The following is a 21,613-nucleotide window of genomic DNA, read 5'->3' as shown; positions in this document are numbered from 1 at the left end:
TTACGCAGCCAAAGCATCATGACAGATGGAGATGGAGCACCGATTAATGTCCCGCTCTTCCTTTTCTTCACCCTCCTTTCACTTTTTTCCACTCTATCAGTGTCTAATGTCTTTGAAAGGGCGAAACTGTCTGCCACTTACTGGCTAGCAGCCAGTGGCGAGGAGCATTAAAGGATGGCGGCTGGCCTGCTGTGTTGACAGGTAAGTGGCGGTCAGTCTGTATTTTATCCAACTCTGAACTTGGATTGTTTCCCTCGTCGCCTTTTTCCCTTTTCTTCTTCCTCCGCGAGCGCCGATACAGTCGAATGAACTCACATCGAGTCGTTTCCTGTCTGCTTTCAAGACAGAATAGAAAAGAAAAATGGGGAGACAACTGAGAAAATGGTGCGAGGGAAATGATTAATAAAGTAGTCGAGGTCGAGAAAGAGAGACCCAAGTCCTGCAGATCGGGGTGCCGTGACACTTCAGTGGTAAGTTTTTGTCAAGTATTTACAGACGCAAAAGTTTCATATGGACCCCTTTTCTACCACGATAGCTCTGGTTCTGGAAGCGGTTCCATTCAAGTTTACCTCGCCTGCATCTCCACTCACTGATGCAGCGAACAGTGACCCGTAGAATACGACACGCCCTCTTGGGTTTGCACTTCATATCAAGAGAAAAAAAAAGGGCTATATTTTCGTGTCCAGCTTCTGAACCGACTTGTTTTTTGGGTCGAAAAATCTCTGAACTGTGCAAATTAAATGCACGGAACCGTTTCCATGTTGGCATAAAAGGGGTATCAGTGTATTTATAACCAGATTATTTTCAGACATGAGTGTGTGCTAAACGTTTCTAGCTTGTCTGCTATTCTCTGTTTACCTTCAAAAAGAAAGAGACACCAAGGTGGTACATCGGAGGAGGTGGCAGAAGACGAGGAGGGGGGTTCAGGAAAGGGAAGCTGCCAGATAAGCAGACTATTTCATGCAGCAGATTTCATTTCCCAGGGAGGTTATGTGTGCTTTGTTATCGCCAAGCTTTGGTGCACATCTAGATTGTCCCCCGAGGCCAACAGAACAGTGGCTGTACGGCTGAGTGGATAGATACTTGAACCTGTCAGCTATGACTATTACACTCCCACACATACACACATGCTATACACTCCCGAGCTCATGCACGCCTCAGCTGGGCTCGCCACCGTGTCTGTGTACTTGTGTGCGTGCTGTTTAAGGAACATTTTATAGGGTGAGTGATAACAGTTCAGAAATCTGTGGTGATGAAGTCGATGTTTGGCTTTCTGTCCTCGTGTTTGTTACAGTAAATATCCCGGCCTGCTTCTGATTCAATTCTTGTCTACGATTCATCACTCTAGCCTGACTTTCAATATCCGTCTGAGTGCCTTTCTCTCCCGGGCTCCCCGTTTTTTTTTTTCTTTTACCCGCCTCCTAAATCCTCTCTGCGCTGTGTGAGATCTGTTTTAGTTTGTTTGTTTCTTCCCTCTGTGAAGACCTTCCCCTAGTCAGCGGTGGAAAGTCTCAGACCACTCTATTATCCCAAGGACTCTAGGATTATGCCACCATGGGGGCTGCTGTTCTGAAATGTGTATATTTGTCCGTGCTCCTGTACATCCCTGCTTGAGTGTGGAATACTTTTATCTGTGTCTCATTCATAAATCTGGATCCTTTTATGCCACGAGCCACGGCCAAAGGATACGATATAATCGTTGGGTATTAGATGCACATTCTCCTTGGGTGTAATTAAGTTGTCCACTCAGGGTCGATACTCTCGTCTCTGGTTTATTTCATTAGACTCTAAGCATAACATTATGCTTTTTCATTATGTGGTCGCCCCCCGCTTTGTATGCCTGAGTTATGTTTGTCTCTTTCAGTTCAGTTTACCTTAGTTTCTTATTGTTTCCTTTTTATCCTTATCTTCTATCCTTTTGCTTTTTCAACCCCCGATCTCTTGGGTCTCTCCTAAACTCTTTGCCAACTGCCCCTCTTGCCCCTTGTCCAATCAGAGCCCTCCGCTCCACCCGAGGGTGTGTCCTGCGAGAGTGCCAGCTCCACCTCCCTGAGAGTAAGTTGGAGGCCTCCTCCAGAGGAGGGCCAGAATGGCGAGTTGGCAGGTTATGAGCTGAGATACCAGAGAGTTGTTGGGGAAGGAGGCGGAGGTCAGGGCCAGGAGGTGCAGGGGCGGCCTATCCCGGCCCAGCAGGGGCAGACAGTGTTAGAGGGGCTGGAGAAATGGAGCTGGTACAACGTCAGCATGGCAGCCTACACTGCAGAGGGGACTGGACCCGAGAGCCTGCCCGCGCTGTGCAGAACTGATGAGGACGGTAAGAGTGAGGGCCGTAGATCAGACCTAATCAGTATTGACTGTCCAGCTGATTATTTACTGGCTAGACTGTTGGTCACTTAATTAATTCTGCATTTGTGTGTGTGTGTGTGCGCTCAGTTCCCGGTGCGGCCCCCCGTCAGGTGGACGTCCAGCCGCTGAACTCCTCTGCACTTCGAGTTACATGGCGGTCGGTGTTGCCACGGTTACGGCAAGGCCAGATCCGTGGATACCAGGTGCACTTCAACCGCGCTGAGAGCGGTGAATCACGAAACCTTCCCCGGATCAAAGACGTCCTATTGGACGAGTCCCAGGTGACGTCACGTCTGAATATTTAAACGATTCGATGAAGGCCGTTTATTTTATCATTAAACATCGTCGCTCTCCCCTTTTGTCCTTTGACTCACTCCCATCTGTCTGGGCTGCCTGCGGGGTGTGTCTCGTCTCCGGGATAAGATGGAGGAGGATGACTCGACTCAATATGTGAGTGCAGACTACCCATCCTCTTCTCATTATAAATGAGCCCACTATTAATTCATACACAGAGACGGTCATGAAATCCTCATTTAGCCACTGATATGTAATTTATTGATTCAGTCTAACTGATGCATAACCAAGAAGAAAGTTAATGAAGAGGTCTGTTTGTTAGCGGTAATGTGATGTGTCACTGTTTTGTGTTTTCCTCCACAGGAGATGATCCTGGCGGGTCTGAAACCAGAGACCTTGTACTCCATCTCAGTGGCGGCATACACCACCAAAGGGGATGGAGCGCACAGCAAAGCCAAGCTGGTGCAGACCCTGGGGGTCGGTAAGCATATGCCCCGTATACAGTTCAGTGCACTGGATTTAGTAACATACTCAAGAATTGATCTAACAGTAAGCTGCACCAGGAGCAGGGCAGTAAATAAACAGCCGAATCAATTCTAATTCTTGTACAAGATCTATATGATATATGTTTTTATATATGTATCCCCATTGATTTTCTGCTGCCCACGCTGTCGTTCGCAGTGCCCGGCCCCCCCTCTCTCTGGGTGCGTCCAGGATCGGGTCCGTCAGTGGTGGTGCGGTGGGCTCCTCCGCTGGAGTGCTCTGAGTCAGGCTCCGACAGCCTGGGGGCCCCGCTGCAAATCCTGGGCTACCGCCTACAGTTTGGCCCGAAGAACACATCTTTAGACACCACGGTGGACTTCACCAATCGGGAGACAAACTTCACTGTCAGAAACCTCTCCCCAGGCGCCTCCTACGTCTTTGTCCTCTCCGCGAAGAGCCGAGCCGGCTACGGAGATTTAGTGCAGCAAGAAATAACAGTTCCCATGTTCCCACCCTCGGGATACCCCAAAATATCTGACTTTATTAATGCCACCTGCTGCTCCCTCCAGTTCTCCTGGCTGCCCCCTGCTCCAGAGGAGTGCAACGGTGTCATCACAGAGTACACCGTAGCTTACAAAGAGGCTACAAGCCCCAAACCCTCTGCTGACCCTGTCAGCCCTTCATCCTTACCAGCCCCCCCTTCTCTCCCATGGCTGATCACGGTGCCGGCGCGTGAATCCAGCTACACCATCCTCGGCCTCAATCACAGCACAGCCTACGAGGTGCAGCTCAGAGCCCACAACAAGGCAGGGCCAGGCCCCTTCAGCCCACCTGTGGTGAGCCGAACCCTGGCCTTTGAAACAGGTAGGGCTGGCCTCAGGCCGCAGGAACAACCCTTCACCTTGTAAGCACTGGTGCAGCTTCACATCTCCCCTTAATGTGGATTTCACTCCGATACACTAAACTAAACGAAGTCTGGGCCAGTTCTTACAGGTCGGCCTTTCCCCCGTGCACCTCAGAGAGGCCAAGAACTGCAAAGTCCAGGGGAAACACGACTACTCCCCCCAATCTTCTCCACTCACTCACTTATACCTTCATCACCTACCCTTCACCACCAGTGGGAGCAGGCTGAATGTTAATGGATGTTTGCCTCGAGAGCACTGCTTATCACAAACCCTCAGGTAAAAGTCAATACAGGGCAGAGTATACAGTATCTAATACAGAAGGTAAGTGTTAAGTCTGAGTTCAAGTGAGTGTGGCGTCTGGTGCAGTATCTGCAGGTAAGCTTTTTTATCTGATAGACCTCCACTTTCACCTTTTTTTCCGAAAGCCTTTGCTGACATGCTGAATTCTGAGTCTAACAAACACGACCTAACACTCTGAGAATGTGGCATGTCACATTCCTGCAGCCGCTCTGTCTGATACGTGTACTTACTTACTCTCGCCATCCACTCTCCTCATCACCTGCCCATCCTCCTAACCGTCATGAATTCTTCCCCCCGGTAACAGATCTGACTGACGTTACAGGTTTTTGCCGTGAGAAAGCAGAGGAGCCGCCTATTCGAATACCGCTTCACCACGCGTGACTCTGTTTTTTTTTTTGTTTGTTTGTTTGTTTGTTTGCTTCCCAGATGTGCCGAGGAACTTCTCAGTCAATCTGGCCACTAAGACCAGCGTTCTTCTGACGTGGGAGTTCCCAGAGAGCAGCAACCCCTACCGCTTCACTGTATGTACACGTGTAGTAACTTATGTCTACATAATTTATAACACAACACAGCATATTATGTTGGAACATTCCCCAGATGCTTCCTGATTATACATTATCATGAGTTTATGTATTTTTAGTATGCGTGGCCCCAAAATGACTTTTACTCCCCACTGTGGACGCTTTGAACTGCGAGCAGCCTCTGATGATCCATCTGTGGGATGTTTGTGGTGTTAGAACCATTTACACAATAGAAAATTGGTTGTAAATAATTAATCTTTCACTGTTTTGATTTGCTAAGGATAAATAGCTCCATGGTTTTATTACAGCACGCCTAGAGAGCACACTTTGACCCTTCTTAAGCTGCTGAGCGTACCATTCTTAATGTGCTTATCGTATCTGTGCAGTATATTTTACTAAATGCTCTGACTCTACCGATGAAGTGGGCATCTTTAGTTAAAAGACGGAGCCACACTAACATGTAGAACTTCATGGAATAATGCCATGAGTTACCTGAAAATGTAATTTTTTAGTCCAACCAGCACCTTAGAGCTCACCAGTTAACATGATATACCTTGTTTGTTTAATCCACAAATAAGTGTAAAACATTATCGAGCTTTTGAGGTGCAGAAAGACAGAAGTTAACTGGCTGATTATGGTATAGATATTTGGCTTCTCACTTAATGGAACCTCTCACATGCTTGTATGCTAAATCTTAGGCTAGCACCAGCAGCCGGCTAACTTAGCTTAGCCTTGAGACTGGAAACAAGAAGCAACAGTTGGCTTGGCTCCATCCAAAGTTAGCAAAATCCGCTTACTGGCACAATATTTTGGGAAATATGCTAACATTTTTCTGTCGGATATGCTGTCAAATTCCTTCATTGATTTGTTTTTTTATTAATTCGGCTCCACTGCGGTGAGAAAATAAATAAACTGATTCCTATTCTATGACTGAAAAGGAGCAATGGAGGAGAAACATCCAAATGTACCTGCCCTTTACTCAACATATAAATAAACAACAAACATCGATGGTCTGTCAGTTAAAGTTACTGAATAATGCTTATTGTTGCAATGGAAACATTCACCACTCTAGTAAGTGGTGGATCTCAGGTACGTCTTCACGACAGGTAAACTAGTCCACTCTCACCTTTTGCATCTTTTCCTTCTAACTCCACTAACCCTCTCCCGTCCTCCAGGTGGAGTACAACCGACTGAAGATGGAGGTGGACGCTCGTCTGAGAAAGGCAGTCATCCCGAACCTTCAGCCCGACACCAGCTACGACTTTAAGATCACTGCCCCGGAGGGCAACATGGGAGGCCTTCGCCACCGCATCTCCGCCAAGACCTCCCCTCCAATCACCATCCGCCGCCCTGAGATCGACCACGCCCGTGACACCGAGACCACAGTCACCATCATCCTGCCGTCTCTGGAAACTCGCAGCCCCGTCAAGTGAGATTGAAGTTTCACATGTTGTTAGTGTTTGAGATAGTCCAGATGTGGTGGGGAACGATGATAACCTGCCTACCCACCTGATAAGATGGTGAAGACAGTGTTTAGTGCAAAAAAGTGGGCGAAGAAACGTGAAAATAGTTTGAGACAGGTCTGCTGTCGTACCAGTGGTGTTATACTGTCTGTCCTCCTCTGCTTCCACAGGAATGTTTATGTTGTTGTGGTTCCGCTGAGGAGAGCCCGCGGCGTCATCAGACACCTCAAGAGCCCCGATGAAATGGACCTAGAGGAGGTGAGAACCACAACAATGACAGCAGCCACTGATGTCTGTGCCTGGAAGGAGGGAAAGACCTATAAACACACACACACACTGCGAGGAACTCCTGGCAAAGCTTACCCTTTATAATTCAATATCAGTGTTTGAACGTTAGTCACAGATATTGGAAGGACTCAGTTTTCTTGTCCGTGTTTTCTCCTCAGCTGTTAAAAGACATCAGTCAAAGGCAGAGGGATTCTCGTCAGCAGAAGCAGGTGGACCTGCGCCGTGCTTACATCACAGCCCGTTTCACACCTGCCACCCTGCCAGCCTTCTTCACCCTGGGGGACCAGCTGGACTACGGCGGCTTCGAGAACCGAGCTCTAGACCCAGGGCAGGAGTACGTGTTCTTCATCCTGGCGGAGCTCAACTCCACAACCGGGGTAAAACAGCCACCGTTGTCACATCTCCTTTATAACCACTCCCTCCTTCCACCCGCTGTCTGCGCTTCTCTCCTGCAGGCTGTCACTATACATTGTAATCAATAAGGCCCCGCTGCTAAAACAATAAAATGCACGCCAGTCAAAGTGGTGTAAGCAAAAGGCAATAACCTTCACGTACTTCCATCACCGCCGCTAATAAAGAGTGAGTGTACCCACTGTGGCAGTGGAAACAATATTGCCCTGTGCGCTGCTTGTATATGTGCATTCGTATCGGGAGAGACTTAAATATACAACAAGATAGATTTTTATTTTTATTAGATGTTTTGTTTTTTTTGTTTTTATAAGGGGCACTTTCAACCACGGGGGATTCTCTTAAGAAGTCCCTCAGAGCTAATGATAAAACATTAAGTATTATAAAAAACACATTAAATGCAAGTGAGCTTTGGCACATTCTTTATGTGTCGCTTAGTTTGATCAGATAGCGGTTTGCTTTTTAATGCCTTGTAATATATTGAAACAAATTACTGAGAAATGCCAAAACACACACATCTCTTTCCTAAATATGCGCCTGCATGTTTGTTTACAGAAAATGTACGTGGCCAGTCCCTACACCGACCCGGTCATCGCCCCAGATTCAGACCCCCAGCCCCTCGATGCAGGCGATGGTCTGATCTGGGTGGTCGGACCCGTCCTGGCCGTGGTCTTCATCATCTGCATCGTCATCGCAATCCTGCTATACAAAAAGTGAGTGGGAGAGATAAAGTCTGTGACACATAATGCCAAAAACCATGATGCAGAGAGTTGATCAGCTGTGATTAAGACTTCTTAACGTCAGTTAATCCGAGAGTCTGTCGCTCGAGCCCGTATTCATCATCACTCTCTGAGTCTGGATCAAAATTATATTCTTTAATTTAATGATAAAACACATTGGGGTTGTTGTTCTTAGCTTAAATGGGAGTAAATAGTGTGCTGATTAATACACATCAGGTGTTGCAGTGAGTATTGATGACTGCATGATGATAAAGTAGAGTTGAATTTAGGTCCTATGAGCTGGAAACTAAATACTTTACTTGGTCATTTGGAGGTGATCAGTTTCCTCCTTTTTTTAAGTCTGTCAGGTTTTACAGTTTACGTCAATGATGTGTTAATTTATTTCTGACTACAAAGGGAGCTGTGCAGAGGAGAGGCTACGCAGACAATACTTGTTAATACTCTTTTGATTAATTGTGAGTTTTGGTCTCTTGTGATTTGTTGACAGTAAGAAATCATTTCCAGCTCTACTCTTTAAGTTCCTCTCTATCCTGCGACACTCTGCCAGCAGCTCCTACTGATATTTCCCAAACGGGGACTGTTTAATCTCACGCTATCCTCCCACAAAATGCTCAACTTTCAGCCCAATATTCATCAAATTTGTTCCCATTTAGAAGTTTGTTCTCCCCTCAGACAGCCATGAAGCAGCCCGACCCAGCTGTAAGACTGTGATGTCTGCTGCAAACCATCAAGCTTTTGAATACTAATGTAAAATATTGATTCCCCTCTCTAACAATGTGTCTGTTTCCTTCCTTTTCCTCCCTCTAATTATTCCTTCCTCGCTCTCGTTTCACTGGAAGCAGCAAACCTGACAGGTGAGATTAAACCAATGTCAAGCACTTTGTTCGCTTTAACCCGCAGCAATTACACAACACCAGATGCTGCGTGGAGAAACTTGTACAAAGCCCTAAAACAGCATAACTGTTAATGCGCTATTTACTCGATTCAAGTAGCAATGCTAATGACGTGTCAGCAGTGAGTCGTCTGCTTTTCTCTCTCTCCGCTTGTTTGCATGTGTTAATTGCTCTTTTGACTCACTGGTGTGTGAGCAGCAAGCGCAAGGACTCCGAGCCTGGAACCAAGAGCCTTTTGAGCAACGCGGAGATGATGGCCCATCACCCGACCGACCCCGTGGAGATGAGACGCATCAACTTCCAGACTCCCGGTATGAAGCGTGTACCCACACACACCCAAACACGGGCCCTCTATTTGCATAATAAAGTATACTTCCGATTGCTCGGCTTTCGATAATGAAATATTCATGGGACCAATTAAAACTTGGGAGAGATTATGCAGACAAGATTGTGAAAAGCACTCCTCCACATCACAACCAACAGCCACAATCAAAATGGCCGCCGCCCAGGTAGCTCAGTCAGTGCTTAGTCACGGCTGAGTCATGACGGTGTGACAAAATCTGATCATCTCCGCTCGCCCACGGTCCACATGCCAGGCAGCACAGAACAGACAGAAGCGACAGGAACCTCGACGCTCTCATATGTTTCATATTTGGATTTAATGGTCAGAATGATACATCAGAAGGCGGACGGTGGGGCAACTGTGATCGTTTATGAAGGAATCGACTCTGTCTTAGCAGGAATAATCAACCAAAACCCCACTGTGAAGTAACCACATGGACGCTGACGCTCCCCGCCCCCCTGCCGAGCGAGATCTAACAACACAGCCGCTTTGGTAGTGGAACCAAGCCGATAATGGTTCGCTTTCAATTCTTCTTCCCATTAAATTAACAACATCCTAATAACACGCATGGCCTGGAGGAATTCAATCACTGCTCTCGCTGTATTTTCATGCTCATAGCTGCCTCGCAGTTGTTGGAGAAGGTGGCAAAATGTGTCACCAGGGAGAAAGGTTTAGTCTAACCTGCCAGGATATATAAAGGCACACGAAATTTTATTAAATCCATAGATGAAGGTCTGAATTCTCCTTTTCAGCTTCGTTCCTCGGCAGCAAAGAGAAACCCACAGAATAAAGCGCCTCAGCTCTTCTATTCTATCTTTTTTTACTCTCATGTGGCTGCAACCTTGAAGCTCCCACCTCACCCACTTCTCCTCCCCAGAGATTTGTGCTTTTGAAATGCTCGGCAGAGATTAAATTTGTTTCCAACAAAAAAAACGGTTGATGCTATCCGAGGTCATTTTGGTCGTGACAGGAGCGTTTTGTCGTGATTACCTGTGGGCGCTGCGGTGCCAGGCTGAAGGAGAAAGTAAACGTTGATATGAGCCTGGTTTTTTTTTTTTTTTTATATAGCTGTGGCAACAGAACGACTTAAGCGCTCTGCATAGTGCATCGACAATAAGAGAAACACCAAAACACATTCTGACTTTGGCATTAAACGGATTGTGTGCATGGCTTTGATTCATTGTTGTAGCTATTTGCCTTTGGAATTGACAGTGGAGCGATAAAGCCTCTCTTTTCTCACTCCAGCTGTGAAAAGAAGCGACTGTAGGAGGCATAGGTTGCTTCCTGTGTGTGTGTGTGTGTGTGTGTGTGTGTGTGTGTGTGTGTGTGGGTGTGTGTGCACAGCCCTCCTAATTAGTGCTCTGTCTGTGTTTGTTTTCTCTGAGTCGTTGCTCCTCTGATCACAGAGAAAGCAATTTATCAAAGAAAAACAATTTACAAACAGCCAACACTCGCCTCACTTTGTCTCCACACATGGATCAAAATTGATTTTCTGCCTCACTGTGTTCCTTAATGATATGTGATGTTCTCTGATTGGATAATTATCTTCGCGTCTTTGCATATGAGCGATGCTGACCCGCGAGTGATTTGGGTTATCCGGCTGAAGTCGCGTGCCGCCTCTGACCCCTCCTTGTTTTGTCACGCAGGAATGATGAGCCATCCTCCCATCCCCATCAGCGAGCTGGCTGAGCACATCGAGCTGCTGAAAGCCAACGACAACCTGAGACTCTCCCAGGAGTACGAGGTGAGGAGCACATTATTATTCCATATGAGTAAATAGATGACATCCTCATTGTTCACAGACGTTAAGCCAGTTAAGGCTCACGAAGCAGATCTTATTTAACATTTGTATCTCCATCCTGCAGACTATATGTTCATGATTTATTCAGCGCTGCAATTTATAGCGCAACTTGTCTGCATTACGGAGCACTCTCTTTCCATTATCCTCAAATGCCCCGCTAAATACGCCTCCACACACTGTTAATGCTCGTGTGTGTTTGCTGCATGTTTTCCAGTCCATCGATCCCAGTCAGCAGTTCACCTGGGAGTATTCAAACCTGGAGGTCAACAAGCCCAAAAACCGCTACGCCAACGTCATAGCGTACGACCACACCAGGGTCGTCCTCGCCCCAATAGAAGGTGAGAGATCAGCGAGTTCAAGAGGATGTTTATGTGATGAAAGGAGAGTCTAAGCATGTGTGTGTGTGTGGTTGAACACAAAGATGGTGTGTGTTTATTCACGTGTGTGTGGGTGTGTTGGCGGAGGGGCGGGGGGTGCATGATGGATGAAAACTGAAATTGCAAGCAGTGCTCACGCCTGGCTGTGTGCAGCGGCATGAGACTGACAAACAGCGTGCGGGTGCATTCAAGTGCAGCCAGCGCTCCTCCAGAACCAGAAGGGGGGAGAACGGGTTTGATCTGGAGCTCATGAATTCACGCCGACAGACTCTTGTTTGTTCGCTGTCGTCCGCGAGTCATCAGCTGGAAGCTGCCGCCGCCAGAAACAACACAGTTCGTTAGGCTGTTTGATGTCATACGTGGAGGTTAATTCATTATGTCGCTCAGGCAGATTGCAGTTTAGGGAGAGCCTCACCAGTGTCTCGCTCTCAGGTATCCTGGGGAGTGATTACATCAACGCCAACTACATTGATGGCTACAGGAAGCAGAATGCTTACATCGCTACCCAGGGGCCGCTGGCAGAGACGTTCGGCGACTTCTGGAGGATGGTGTGGGAGCAGCGAGCCGCCTCCGTCGTCATGATGACGCGCCTGGAGGAGAAGTCACGGGTAGGATACCAGCTCACCCACTGACCCACAGCGTTCATTCTCTAGAGCAGACACTGGTTCTCAATGTTTTACAGTCCCAAATAAAGTCAGTGGACGTTCACGACCCCTCTACCCTCCCTTGCTTAGGCGTGTGTGAGCTGACCAATCACAGCAAAGGGGCCTTAAAGCAACAGCTGCGAAAAGCAGAGTATTTCAGACAGAGCTGCAGCACTGGACAGTATGAGAGAACTGATGTGTTGTTTGAGCACTAAAACATGTAAAACTATTCTAGTAGTGACACAAAATAGAATTATGAATCTGAAGATTAGCATAATATGTCTCCTTTAAATCAACTATTTCCCCAGTCTGAATTATTTTATTTCATTTTTTTCTCCACAACCATCTGGAAATTCGATGCCTTTAGGGACCTGTTTTCTATCATCAAGTGAAGTGATGACCGCTGACTAAGTGATAAATTTTATGGACATTTCATTTTATATTCAGTGCAAAACAATAACAGCCGAGAACAACTGATAATCTATTCAATTAACTCAAATACTGAAAGCAATAACTGCAGGAAGTTTGTGTTTACAATGAGCAGATTATTTCCTGTGACTATTGAGATGAATTTTTCCCGTTTGTGTTATTGTTATCTTTTAAATTCTCCACCATCACTCAGACTTTAGAGGCTTCTTTACTGATAACATTGTTCTTCTCCCCGACACTCAGTGATTGTTTAGTTAGCTTTAGAAATAATGCAACACAATTTTGAATTCTTTCTGTCCGCACTGTTCACCATTAGTGACTCAATAAACCACAGATGAATTTGCTAGGATGATCTATCTTTAGACCTTAAAATAGAAACCACACATTTTGTACAGTCATTTTTAGATGTTTCTCTGCTGCGCATGACTTGCGGTTTAGGCAGGAACAACCGGAAATGGTGTGTTCTTCTAACTCCCTCCAGCCAGCTGGTACCTTATTTAGGTTTTTGCAGTAAGATGAGACCGTCCTGTATCGATCACTCCTCATTTCGACTACATGAATAATCCGCTCCTCGTCCGTGTTCCACTTTCAAGACGAGCGGCAGGAATGAAAATAGAAACGGGGCCTCGGGCTCAGAATGACAGTCCAATCAAAAACAAAGAAATCAAGCTGATTCTGTTGCTGACACTCGCTTGCTTCACATACAGTTGGAACACATTGTTGAAATCAAGAAGGCTTCACGATCCCTCTGTGAAGCTTTGACGACGCCTAGTTAGGGTTGGGAACCAGTGATCTAGTAATGTTACATAACAATTTATGCCTTAGTTTATCTGTAATTTATAGCTCCAGAGGCTGTTTGCTGTGACAGTTGTAGTGATGATGATGATGATGATGCATTTCCTCTGTCCCTGTAGATAAAGTGTGACCAGTACTGGCCAAGTCGCGGCACAGAGACCTACGGCATGATCCAGGTCAGCCTGCTGGACACAATGGAGCTGGCTACCTTCTGTGTTCGCACCTTTTCCCTGCACAAGGTAAATTATCTCGCTCTATTTTCCTCTCTTCCACCCCTTGACTCCCCGCTCGGCCTTCTCCCTCTTATTAGTTACTGTCACATCCACCGGGACCGGCTTTGATCTGCTGAGTTTACAGTCAGGAGCCGGGACCAACCGGGGTGATCATGAATTTCCACCGCCGCTCGGCGAGGAGTGCAGGTGGACGCGCGGAGGAGAATAGATTAGTCTGGGGCTTCACGTAGTGTTCAAACCAGGCCAGCCTCCCTGTGTCAGGCGCTGAGATTTGATCACCGCTGGAAGCAGAGCACTTTCTTATAGCACAGGGCTAATCTAAGACCGCCAGACTAGCGTGTCACTGTGGCCTACTTACAAACACAGAAAACTAGGCCAACTGTAGCTTCCAAGTGTAGCACCGCTCCTCCAAATTTTTGTTGATGTGTCGGGAAAAGTCAAGATAGGAGATCTGTCGTAATGCACATGAAATATTCAGCATTGCTAGTACTGTCTTGGTTAGAATCTAGGAATATATGGTGCATATTCCTGTAATAAATACGGGGTTTACTGCGTTCGTCAGTATAAAAGCCTCTTTCTGTATGACAAAAGTGTGTCGTGGCTTTGTATGACTGGCAGTAATTAGGATGCAGAGAAACTGCACTCGAACAAGTCAACAAACGTGTCGCCTCCCTTTGACTACCTAATAGGTTTTTGTCTTGTAACATTTAAATAATGCAGCGGGGACACAGCGTACACATGCACACGTACAAACAATTATCTCCTGTCTTGTCACATCAGAGTGGCAACAGCGAGCGGAGAGAAGTGCGTCAGTTCCAGTTTACAGCCTGGCCGGATCACGGCGTGCCGGAGTATCCCACCCCCTTCCTCAACTTCCTCCGCAGGGTCAAAGCCTGCAACCCTCCGGACGCCGGACCGATCATCGCTCACTGCAGGTACAGTACACACAATTCGATCTTAAAGAGGTTGTCTGAGACTTTGGGGAATTTTGCCCTCTTACAGAAAGATCAATCTGTTTTTTGCAGAGTGAGTAGTTTTGACCAAACTGTAATAAAATATCAGCATTAAATTGTGCAACAAAACTAAATCTAAGAATTAAAGGAGCTCCGTGAATGTGTTGGAAGCTGATCGTTAGTTTATGTTGGCGGACTCCACTCCTAAATTAATCTTAGCTACTGTTGCTGTCTGTTGGTAAAGAAAGGCAGTGAGGCGAGGCGCTCCAGACTGGCATTAAGTCACATCCTTTGGACGGTAGTAGTTTGGCTGGTTGTAGTAACTTCTTGCAGTCTCCATTTGTTGGCCGACTCCATGGAGTCTCCACGTCCAAACAAGAAATAGTCCAGCACATACAGTATGTGGAGGCAAGAAAAGGGTCGTTAATATTTTGAGCTTCTGAAATGATGTTCCCAGCCTGACTTTATAATACAGAAGTGGGCTTGGTTTCATCTAGAGCGGGATTAACGATAGAAAAACGATAGATGTTGATTGAACGATCAGATCAGGTCAAAATCTGCATTTGTACCTGTAGCTGTTAGCTGTTAGCTTCCCACATCCACAAACAACAAACAAACAAACTGCTATTAAATGTGCAAATCGTCTCTCAAACTCAAAGTATTAATGACCCTTATTTGCTTCCATACCCAAACTGAAGCCCCTGGATAATCCTAACGTGTCCTTTTTGCATTATGGGTATTAATGAGTCAGCTTTAGAGGAGCTGCAGGGTGGATTTATTTTTTTTAAATTAATCTTTTGTTTCTAGTCTTTATTCTAAGTTGAACTAACTGACTGCTGGCTGCAGCTTCATATATGATGCACAAACCTGGAGGTGGTGACAGTCTTCTTATTAAACTCTCTTCAAGAAAGTAAACAAGGCTGTTTCCCAAAATCCTGAATAATTCAAGCAACATTATGTAACTTCTGAAAACTGAAAATAGCAGCTTCAACATCTTTTGATGGTACAGAGTCTTGTAATGGGATGAATGGTGTCTGTCACTTGTTTCTGCTCTACGTGACTTCAGAGAGAAGTTTTCAACACAGAACATTGTTATGATGTCATGAGTTTTATTTGTAGTTAGCATCTACATTACAACTGACAAACTGTCACAGAGATGGGATTTGTATTTATGACAGCAGTGTTGCGCTCAGAAACTGTGAAGGCACCAAATCACAAAAAATGCCAATTTCTACATAATGACACTTGAAATGAAATGTCAAAAATAAAATCCTCCCTGACATCCAGATCGTTTGTCTCTCTTTCAGCGCCGGTGTCGGTCGCACCGGCTGTTTCATCGTCATCGACGCCATGCTGGAGCGCATTCGACACGAGCGCACCGTGGACATCTACGGCCACGTGACGCTGATGCGCTCGCAGAGGAACTACATGGTGCAGACGGAGGACCAGTACAGCTTCATCCACGAGGCCCTGCTGGAGGCCGTGGCCTGCGGGAACACTGAGGTGGCCGCCAGGAGTCTGTACTCGTACATGCAGAAGCTGTCCAAGGTGGAGAGCGGGGAGCACGTCACCGGCATGGAGCTGGAGTTTAAGGTGAGCGGAGGAGGCAGGCCGGGATGTACAACAGTGTTTCTGACAGTTTAGTTTGTGGCTCCTTGAAATGAAGTCACGACTGCTTATCACAGGAAGAATTATTAGTACAATATCTGTAAGTAAAATTCCTGCGTTCAAAAACCTACTAAGTACTAAAGTATGAACATCAAACTATATGAAAGTAAGTACTCGTATTCTTAATGGCCCATTTCAGAATCATATACAGTCTGTTATATTATTGGATTATAGTTATTGATTGTGTTCACAGTGATGAAATGTAACTAAGAACATTGGAGCTGTTCTTCTTTTCTTAAATTGTTTCCTTTGAACACGCCTGAAGATGTAAAAACACATAAAAAATTAAAGAAAAAAACAAAATAAATTAACAGTACAGTTAATTAACAAAATAAACCGCCCAAAAAATTAATCCTATCATCTCACAACTCCTCAGATTTATTTTGCAAACCCCCCAAAGCTAGAAGCAACGAGACTGTAGAGAACAGAGCAGCCCTGAACGTTAACTAACAAATCAAATAATCCTGAATAATCCTGCAGTCTTGCATATAAAATCTTTTCTCTTTTAATGATAATGTACTTTGAAGTTTTGAAAGAGCATCGTTGCAACACATTCACTTTTTTTTTTTTTTTCTCTCGCCATCCATTCAGCGTCTGGCTAATACCAAAGCCCACACGTCCCGGTTTGTCACAGCCAACCTGCCTTGCAACAAATTCAAGAACCGACTGGTGAACATCATGCCCTACGAAACCACCCGCGTCTGCCTCCAGCCAATCAGAGGCCTGGAGGGCTCTGACTACATCAACGCCAGCTACATAGATGGATACAGGTATGTTTTCATCCCCATAAACGCTAATATGACCCGACCTCCTCGTCCTCTTATGACGGCTTGACGAGTGAATGGAACGGATAGGTTTTCACCACAGTGCTCTCACCTGTCACGTCCTGTCAGATCTGTCGTTACTGTATACATGTTCCCGCTATTCGTCTCGCTGCGCGGCACTCGCCTCGGTTCCCCCCGTCGGAGGGGACGCACGCTGAATCCCTTCTGATGATTCAGGCATTCAGAGTGTTTGTACACACATGTTTTGACTGTTCCTCTTCTTGCTTGAGGCCTGACCCCCTTTTCAGTCTGATGCTTGACAGAGGAAGAAACAGGGAGGAGGAGGAGGAGGTGGCGTCTTCTTAATGTGTGTGTGTGTGTGTGTGTGTGTGTGTGTGCAGGCAGCAGAGAGGCTACATTGCCACCCAGGGTCCACTGGCAGAGACTACGGAGGACTTCTGGAGGATGCTGTGGGAACACAACTCCACTATAGTGGTCATGCTCACCAAACTGAGAGAAATGGGACGGGTAGGGACAAATTATACGAACGCACACAAGCGCTACAATTAACATCACATTTCTGCTTCATTCAGAATGTCATCAATACCTTTATTCGTCTCTTCTGCTCTATCAGGAGAAGTGTCACCAGTACTGGCCAGCTGAGCGCTCTGCCAGGTACCAGTACTTCGTGGTCGACCCCATGGCTGAGTACAACATGCCTCAGTACATCCTCCGGGAGTTCAAAGTTACGGACGCCAGAGTGAGTTCAAGACTTGTCCTCGCGTTGTATGTTGTGTTCAAACAGCAGTGTACCATCACCATCGGCGCTGTCAGAAGGCAGCTATGCAAAGCATGTGCTATCGACCTGAGGTGTGTGTCGGTTAGCGTGTGTTTTGTGCGTGAATGTGTGCGTCACAACAGGTCAGCATCTATCGACAGGCAGCCCCGAATTACTCATTCGACCGTGCTGTCTCCAGAATACCTTGACAGATATACGTGTGTGTGTGTGCTCGTCTTCTTGTGCACATGTGTGCCGGTTACAGATAACTCCAGTCAGGCCTGTCCCGCGCTGACGCCACATTGACAGCTGCTGTATTGATCTCCATTAAAGGGGAGTCAGAGAGGCTGTGCAGAAGAGAAAAGATGTAATTGCCTACTGAGTGGCTGACAATAGCAAGACACACTGACGTTACAGCCTGAAGTTAACCACAGCCGCTGATCCAGGGTCAGATAACAGTAATCGTTAGATGGAGGGGAGGATGTTGCCTGGCAGAATCTCCCTCGTCGGTCAATAACAGCAAGAGGAAGCTCTTTTTGAATATCATCACCTCACGTAAACAGTTACTACACGTTCCCTGCTGTTTCCTCGTTTCAGGACGGCCAATCACGGACAGTGCGTCAGTTCCAGTTCACTGATTGGCCAGAGCAAGGTGTGCCCAAATCTGGGGAGGGCTTCATCGACTTCATCGGCCAGGTGCACAAAACCAAGGAGCAGTTCGGCCAGGATGGACCGATCAGCGTTCACTGCAGGTGAGCATCGTAGCAGCTCATGATGAAACTATTTACTGCTAATGTTCAGCTGCTCCAAGGAACTTTTTACATTTCATGTTGACTCGTGGGGCCCCTGTGGACAAAGAGAACCAAAGAGTCTCCTCAGTTCATCCTCATCACTTAAATGTTTTAAATTTTATGAGTCATCCGCCCTGGAAAAGTTTGAATCTGACCCGGTGCAGCCTTAGTTTGCTAGTAGTAGTGAAGGATCAGTATTAAAGTTCCTTGTAGTACAGTTAGTTTTCAGATTTTAGCTCGTCGTGGTCCCTGTAACCTCTGGATAACGTTGTTCCCTTCGTGGCTGCAGTGCTGGCGTGGGGCGGACAGGTGTCTTCATCACTCTGAGTATTGTCCTGGAGAGGATGCGTTACGAAGGAGCGGTGGACATCTTCCAGACTGTCAAAATGCTGCGCACACAGAGACCAGCCATGGTGCAGACTGAGGTAAACACTGAACAGCAGGAGGGACTAATTGATTCATTAAGCACAGCAGACACGGCACAGTATGCTCCTGCTTGAGGCTGTATTTTTAATGTTTTTACCGTCTATATTCGACTGATCGTAAATATTCTAAACTGATGTGTTTTTAGTTCTACACTGTAGTTGTGTGAGCTGCCTCTCGCCTGCTCAATTCAGCATTTTATTGATTTTCTTTGTCCCCGTCCTCTGTTTCCCACCCAGGACGAGTACCAGTTCTGCTACCAGGCGGCTCTCGAGTACCTGGGTAGCTTTGACCACTATGCAACGTAAGTGAAGAGGCGACCATCCATCCATCTTTCTGCTTCGAGGTCCACGAACAAAAAAAATAAAAAATAAACCGACAAGCGAAAAACAAGAGAAAGACGGCCAGAAACAACGAGAACATTGAACCTTTTTTTTTTTTTTTTCCCTCATTTTTTTTTTCCGGGAGCGAGACTCAAAGATGAATTCTACACCGACGACGACAAACAACAACAAAAGCGACAACAACAACAACAACAAGAACAAGAACAAGAAATCTGTGTCCAACAGCAGCCACGCTCACCAGGAGGAGCTGGTGGGTGTGGAGACTGTCCATGTGTAATCCATATAACTTACCTCAGTGTTCCAGTGTGAAGGACGTATAATACATGTGTGTTGTGGTCAGCTATCTCCAATATGAACCAGTGAAATACAAACGGCTTCTGAACAGGAATTATGATACTATATGTGTATAAAAAAAAAAAAACTAAAAAAAAGAAGAAAAAAAACCACAAAGAGCCTGGATATTTGCTGCACCCTAAATGGGCTTTTTATCCTCAACTTTGTATCTATTGGTTTGGTGTACTAAGGGAGTTACAAAGTGCAAAGGTGAACATTTCTATGTGTCCGTGAGTCTGATTTGAAGGCGTCTCCTGCTGCCACAGGTAGTCCTGATTCTAGTTTTAAAGCAGACGACTCACCACCACCACCACCACCACCACCACCACCACCACCGAGGACGGTTGGAGAAGCGCGTGGATGCTCGTTTACCCGACGCACAGTGCCAAGAGAAACCATACAGCGTGAACCGCGGCCTACGAGCGGAGCCAGCATAACATAGAGTCAGAACCAGAGACCCTTTTTAACGCACTGGCCGAGGATCAGTTCACGCTCCCCGATCGCGTCCTCCTCGCTGTGTAACAGCTGGCCTCTGAACAGTGATTAAAAGCCCGTCGTATCCTCGAATGGGCTGAAATTTGTAGTCCAGTGCATTCTTCAGTCAACAAAGCTTGCTTGCTATTTGCTGTGGTCCTTGTTCATCCTCCAGCTCAGCTCCTCTTGATGTCAGCCCCCATTGTGTCAGTTCAGCAGTGGCTTATATTGAAAGAGACGCTAACGACAGGATTCTTTCGCAGCTCTCAGCCCATTTTCTGCCATTTTTTTTCTTTTTTCTTTTTTGTGTGTGTGTATTTTTACTGTACGTCTTTGCCTTACGCCAACTTACTTCTTGTGTTTTTTAACATGCTGCTTAATGTTCACGCGTCGTGTGCTAAACTTTTATTGTCATACAGTATCTTTAAAAAAAAAAAAAAAAAAAAAAACTGAGGACGAAAGTTGCTCCCTGATCATCTTCCTCCTCTGAAGCTTACCTACTTGAATTGCACCACTTTGCAGTTAAATCACTTTGATATTTTACTGTTCAAGGCCACTGAGAGGAGAGAAACCCCAGAAACATCGAGTGGTGAATTTGCTCACTGTCAGCGGTCCTCCCCTCCTCCCGCCTCCTCCCCCAGACTGTCCCACCTCCATACGAATCTCTCTCTCTGTACAGAAACATCCCAACCCAACCAAAAACCCCTCCCTCCTCCGTCTCCTCCAGTACAACCGCACAAGCCCTCGATATTGATATATATCTTTTCTTGATTTGACATATAATCATAATTGGTCCCCTCCCCCGCTCCTCCTCCCCCATGTGGTGATTTGAAGAGCACAGCGATGTTTCAGTGTATCAGACATCTCGGGCGGTCTCACCGATGATTTTTTTTTTTTTTTTGTACATACTGTCTATCATTGGAGTCCTATACAGTACAGTTACATACGTCTGAGCACAAGAATATAACGTTGGATTGGATGTGATGTAGTTCTTATCGTCGCGAAAAAAAAAAAAAGCCTTATTGTTATATCGTTCACTTTGTCATATTTATTTCATATGATTTTTTTTTAAAGATATTTATTATTCTATTTTGTTACTTTTTACGTACGTTTTTTTTTTTTTTTTTGGTTTTGTTTTGTTTTTCATTTATTTATTTGGGATATCTAGCAAAACTATAACCAATAAGATGTTGTTTACTTGTTTTCTTTGGCGAGCCAACGTTAAAGTATGATATTGTCGCTGTTCGTTTTCTCTTTTTTTAAAATTTTTTTCTTATTTTGAATGGTCAGTTTTGGTGCTTTTTTATTTGCTTTGTTATTATAAAGTATGCCCTCTGTGTAGGGTGCTATTTGATACTGATTACTGATGTCCGACTAGATAGCTAGAGATGTACATTAGAGGCAGTACCTAGTTTAAGTTTACATCGATGCCCTCCCCTCACGCTGACCTCCCTCTTTGCGTGATCATAGCAGCAGAGGTATGATCCCACCCCACCGTGATAGGTTCAAGGGGCATCAGAGAAATTAGATATATAGAGCAGACTTGCGGGCGAAAAACCTCAGACAAGCTGCTGGTTATTTAGTTTGCTGGAAAAGCACATGGTAGCAAGTGTATTTTCGACAGAGAACGGGTGAGGAAATCGCCCTCCCCCCTTACCCCCCATCCCCCCTGCTACACACACACAAACACACACACGCACACACACAAAAAGCTATTGTTTAAAAACCTGAAATTATTCTGATATGAAATATATGTGTGGTCCAGAAGTCTTGACGGTGTGTGACATATATGAAATATGTTATTCCTTGGATTTCTAATGAT

General features: G+C 45.8%; 1 protein-coding gene across 9 annotated transcripts in view; it reads left to right on the top strand.

Annotated features, from left to right (window-relative positions):
* Positions 1 to 20,264, top strand: part of LOC119010936 (receptor-type tyrosine-protein phosphatase S-like) — a 73,930-nt gene extending 53,666 nt beyond the window's left edge. For 5 of the 9 annotated variants that reach the window (XM_037083544.1, XM_037083547.1, XM_037083545.1 and 2 more), the window contains 19 exons: positions 4,755 to 4,849; positions 6,025 to 6,278; positions 6,483 to 6,570; positions 6,759 to 6,977; positions 7,564 to 7,721; positions 8,591 to 8,602; positions 8,840 to 8,952; positions 10,631 to 10,728; positions 11,000 to 11,123; positions 11,595 to 11,770; positions 13,150 to 13,269; positions 14,044 to 14,198; positions 15,524 to 15,809; positions 16,476 to 16,654; positions 17,050 to 17,176; positions 17,283 to 17,408; positions 18,024 to 18,178; positions 18,507 to 18,642; positions 18,880 to 20,264. In XM_037083544.1, coding sequence (XP_036939439.1) covers positions 4,755 to 4,849; positions 6,025 to 6,278; positions 6,483 to 6,570; positions 6,759 to 6,977; positions 7,564 to 7,721; positions 8,591 to 8,602; positions 8,840 to 8,952; positions 10,631 to 10,728; positions 11,000 to 11,123; positions 11,595 to 11,770; positions 13,150 to 13,269; positions 14,044 to 14,198; positions 15,524 to 15,809; positions 16,476 to 16,654; positions 17,050 to 17,176; positions 17,283 to 17,408; positions 18,024 to 18,178; positions 18,507 to 18,642; positions 18,880 to 18,948 — 2,690 coding nt within the window. In that variant the 3' untranslated portion in view covers positions 18,949 to 20,264. Of the gene's footprint in view, positions 1 to 1,996; positions 2,315 to 2,433; positions 2,628 to 2,769; positions 2,797 to 3,003; positions 3,122 to 3,321; positions 3,988 to 4,754; positions 4,850 to 6,024; positions 6,279 to 6,482; positions 6,571 to 6,758; positions 6,978 to 7,563; positions 7,722 to 8,590; positions 8,603 to 8,839; positions 8,953 to 10,630; positions 10,729 to 10,999; positions 11,124 to 11,594; positions 11,771 to 13,149; positions 13,270 to 14,043; positions 14,199 to 15,523; positions 15,810 to 16,475; positions 16,655 to 17,049; positions 17,177 to 17,282; positions 17,409 to 18,023; positions 18,179 to 18,506; positions 18,643 to 18,879 lie in introns of all 9 variants that reach the window. The other 4 variants (XM_037083553.1, XM_037083552.1, XM_037083546.1 and 1 more) reach the window with 2 other exon arrangements.
* Positions 20,265 to 21,613: the final 1,349 nt, after the last annotated feature.

The sequence above is a fragment of the Acanthopagrus latus genome, chromosome 21, assembly GCF_904848185.1.
Source record: "Acanthopagrus latus isolate v.2019 chromosome 21, fAcaLat1.1, whole genome shotgun sequence".
Classification (NCBI taxonomy): Eukaryota; Metazoa; Chordata; class Actinopteri; order Spariformes; family Sparidae; genus Acanthopagrus; species Acanthopagrus latus.
The sequence above is the reverse complement of the archived record's forward strand: the minus strand, read 5'-3'. Positions and strand labels throughout refer to the sequence as shown.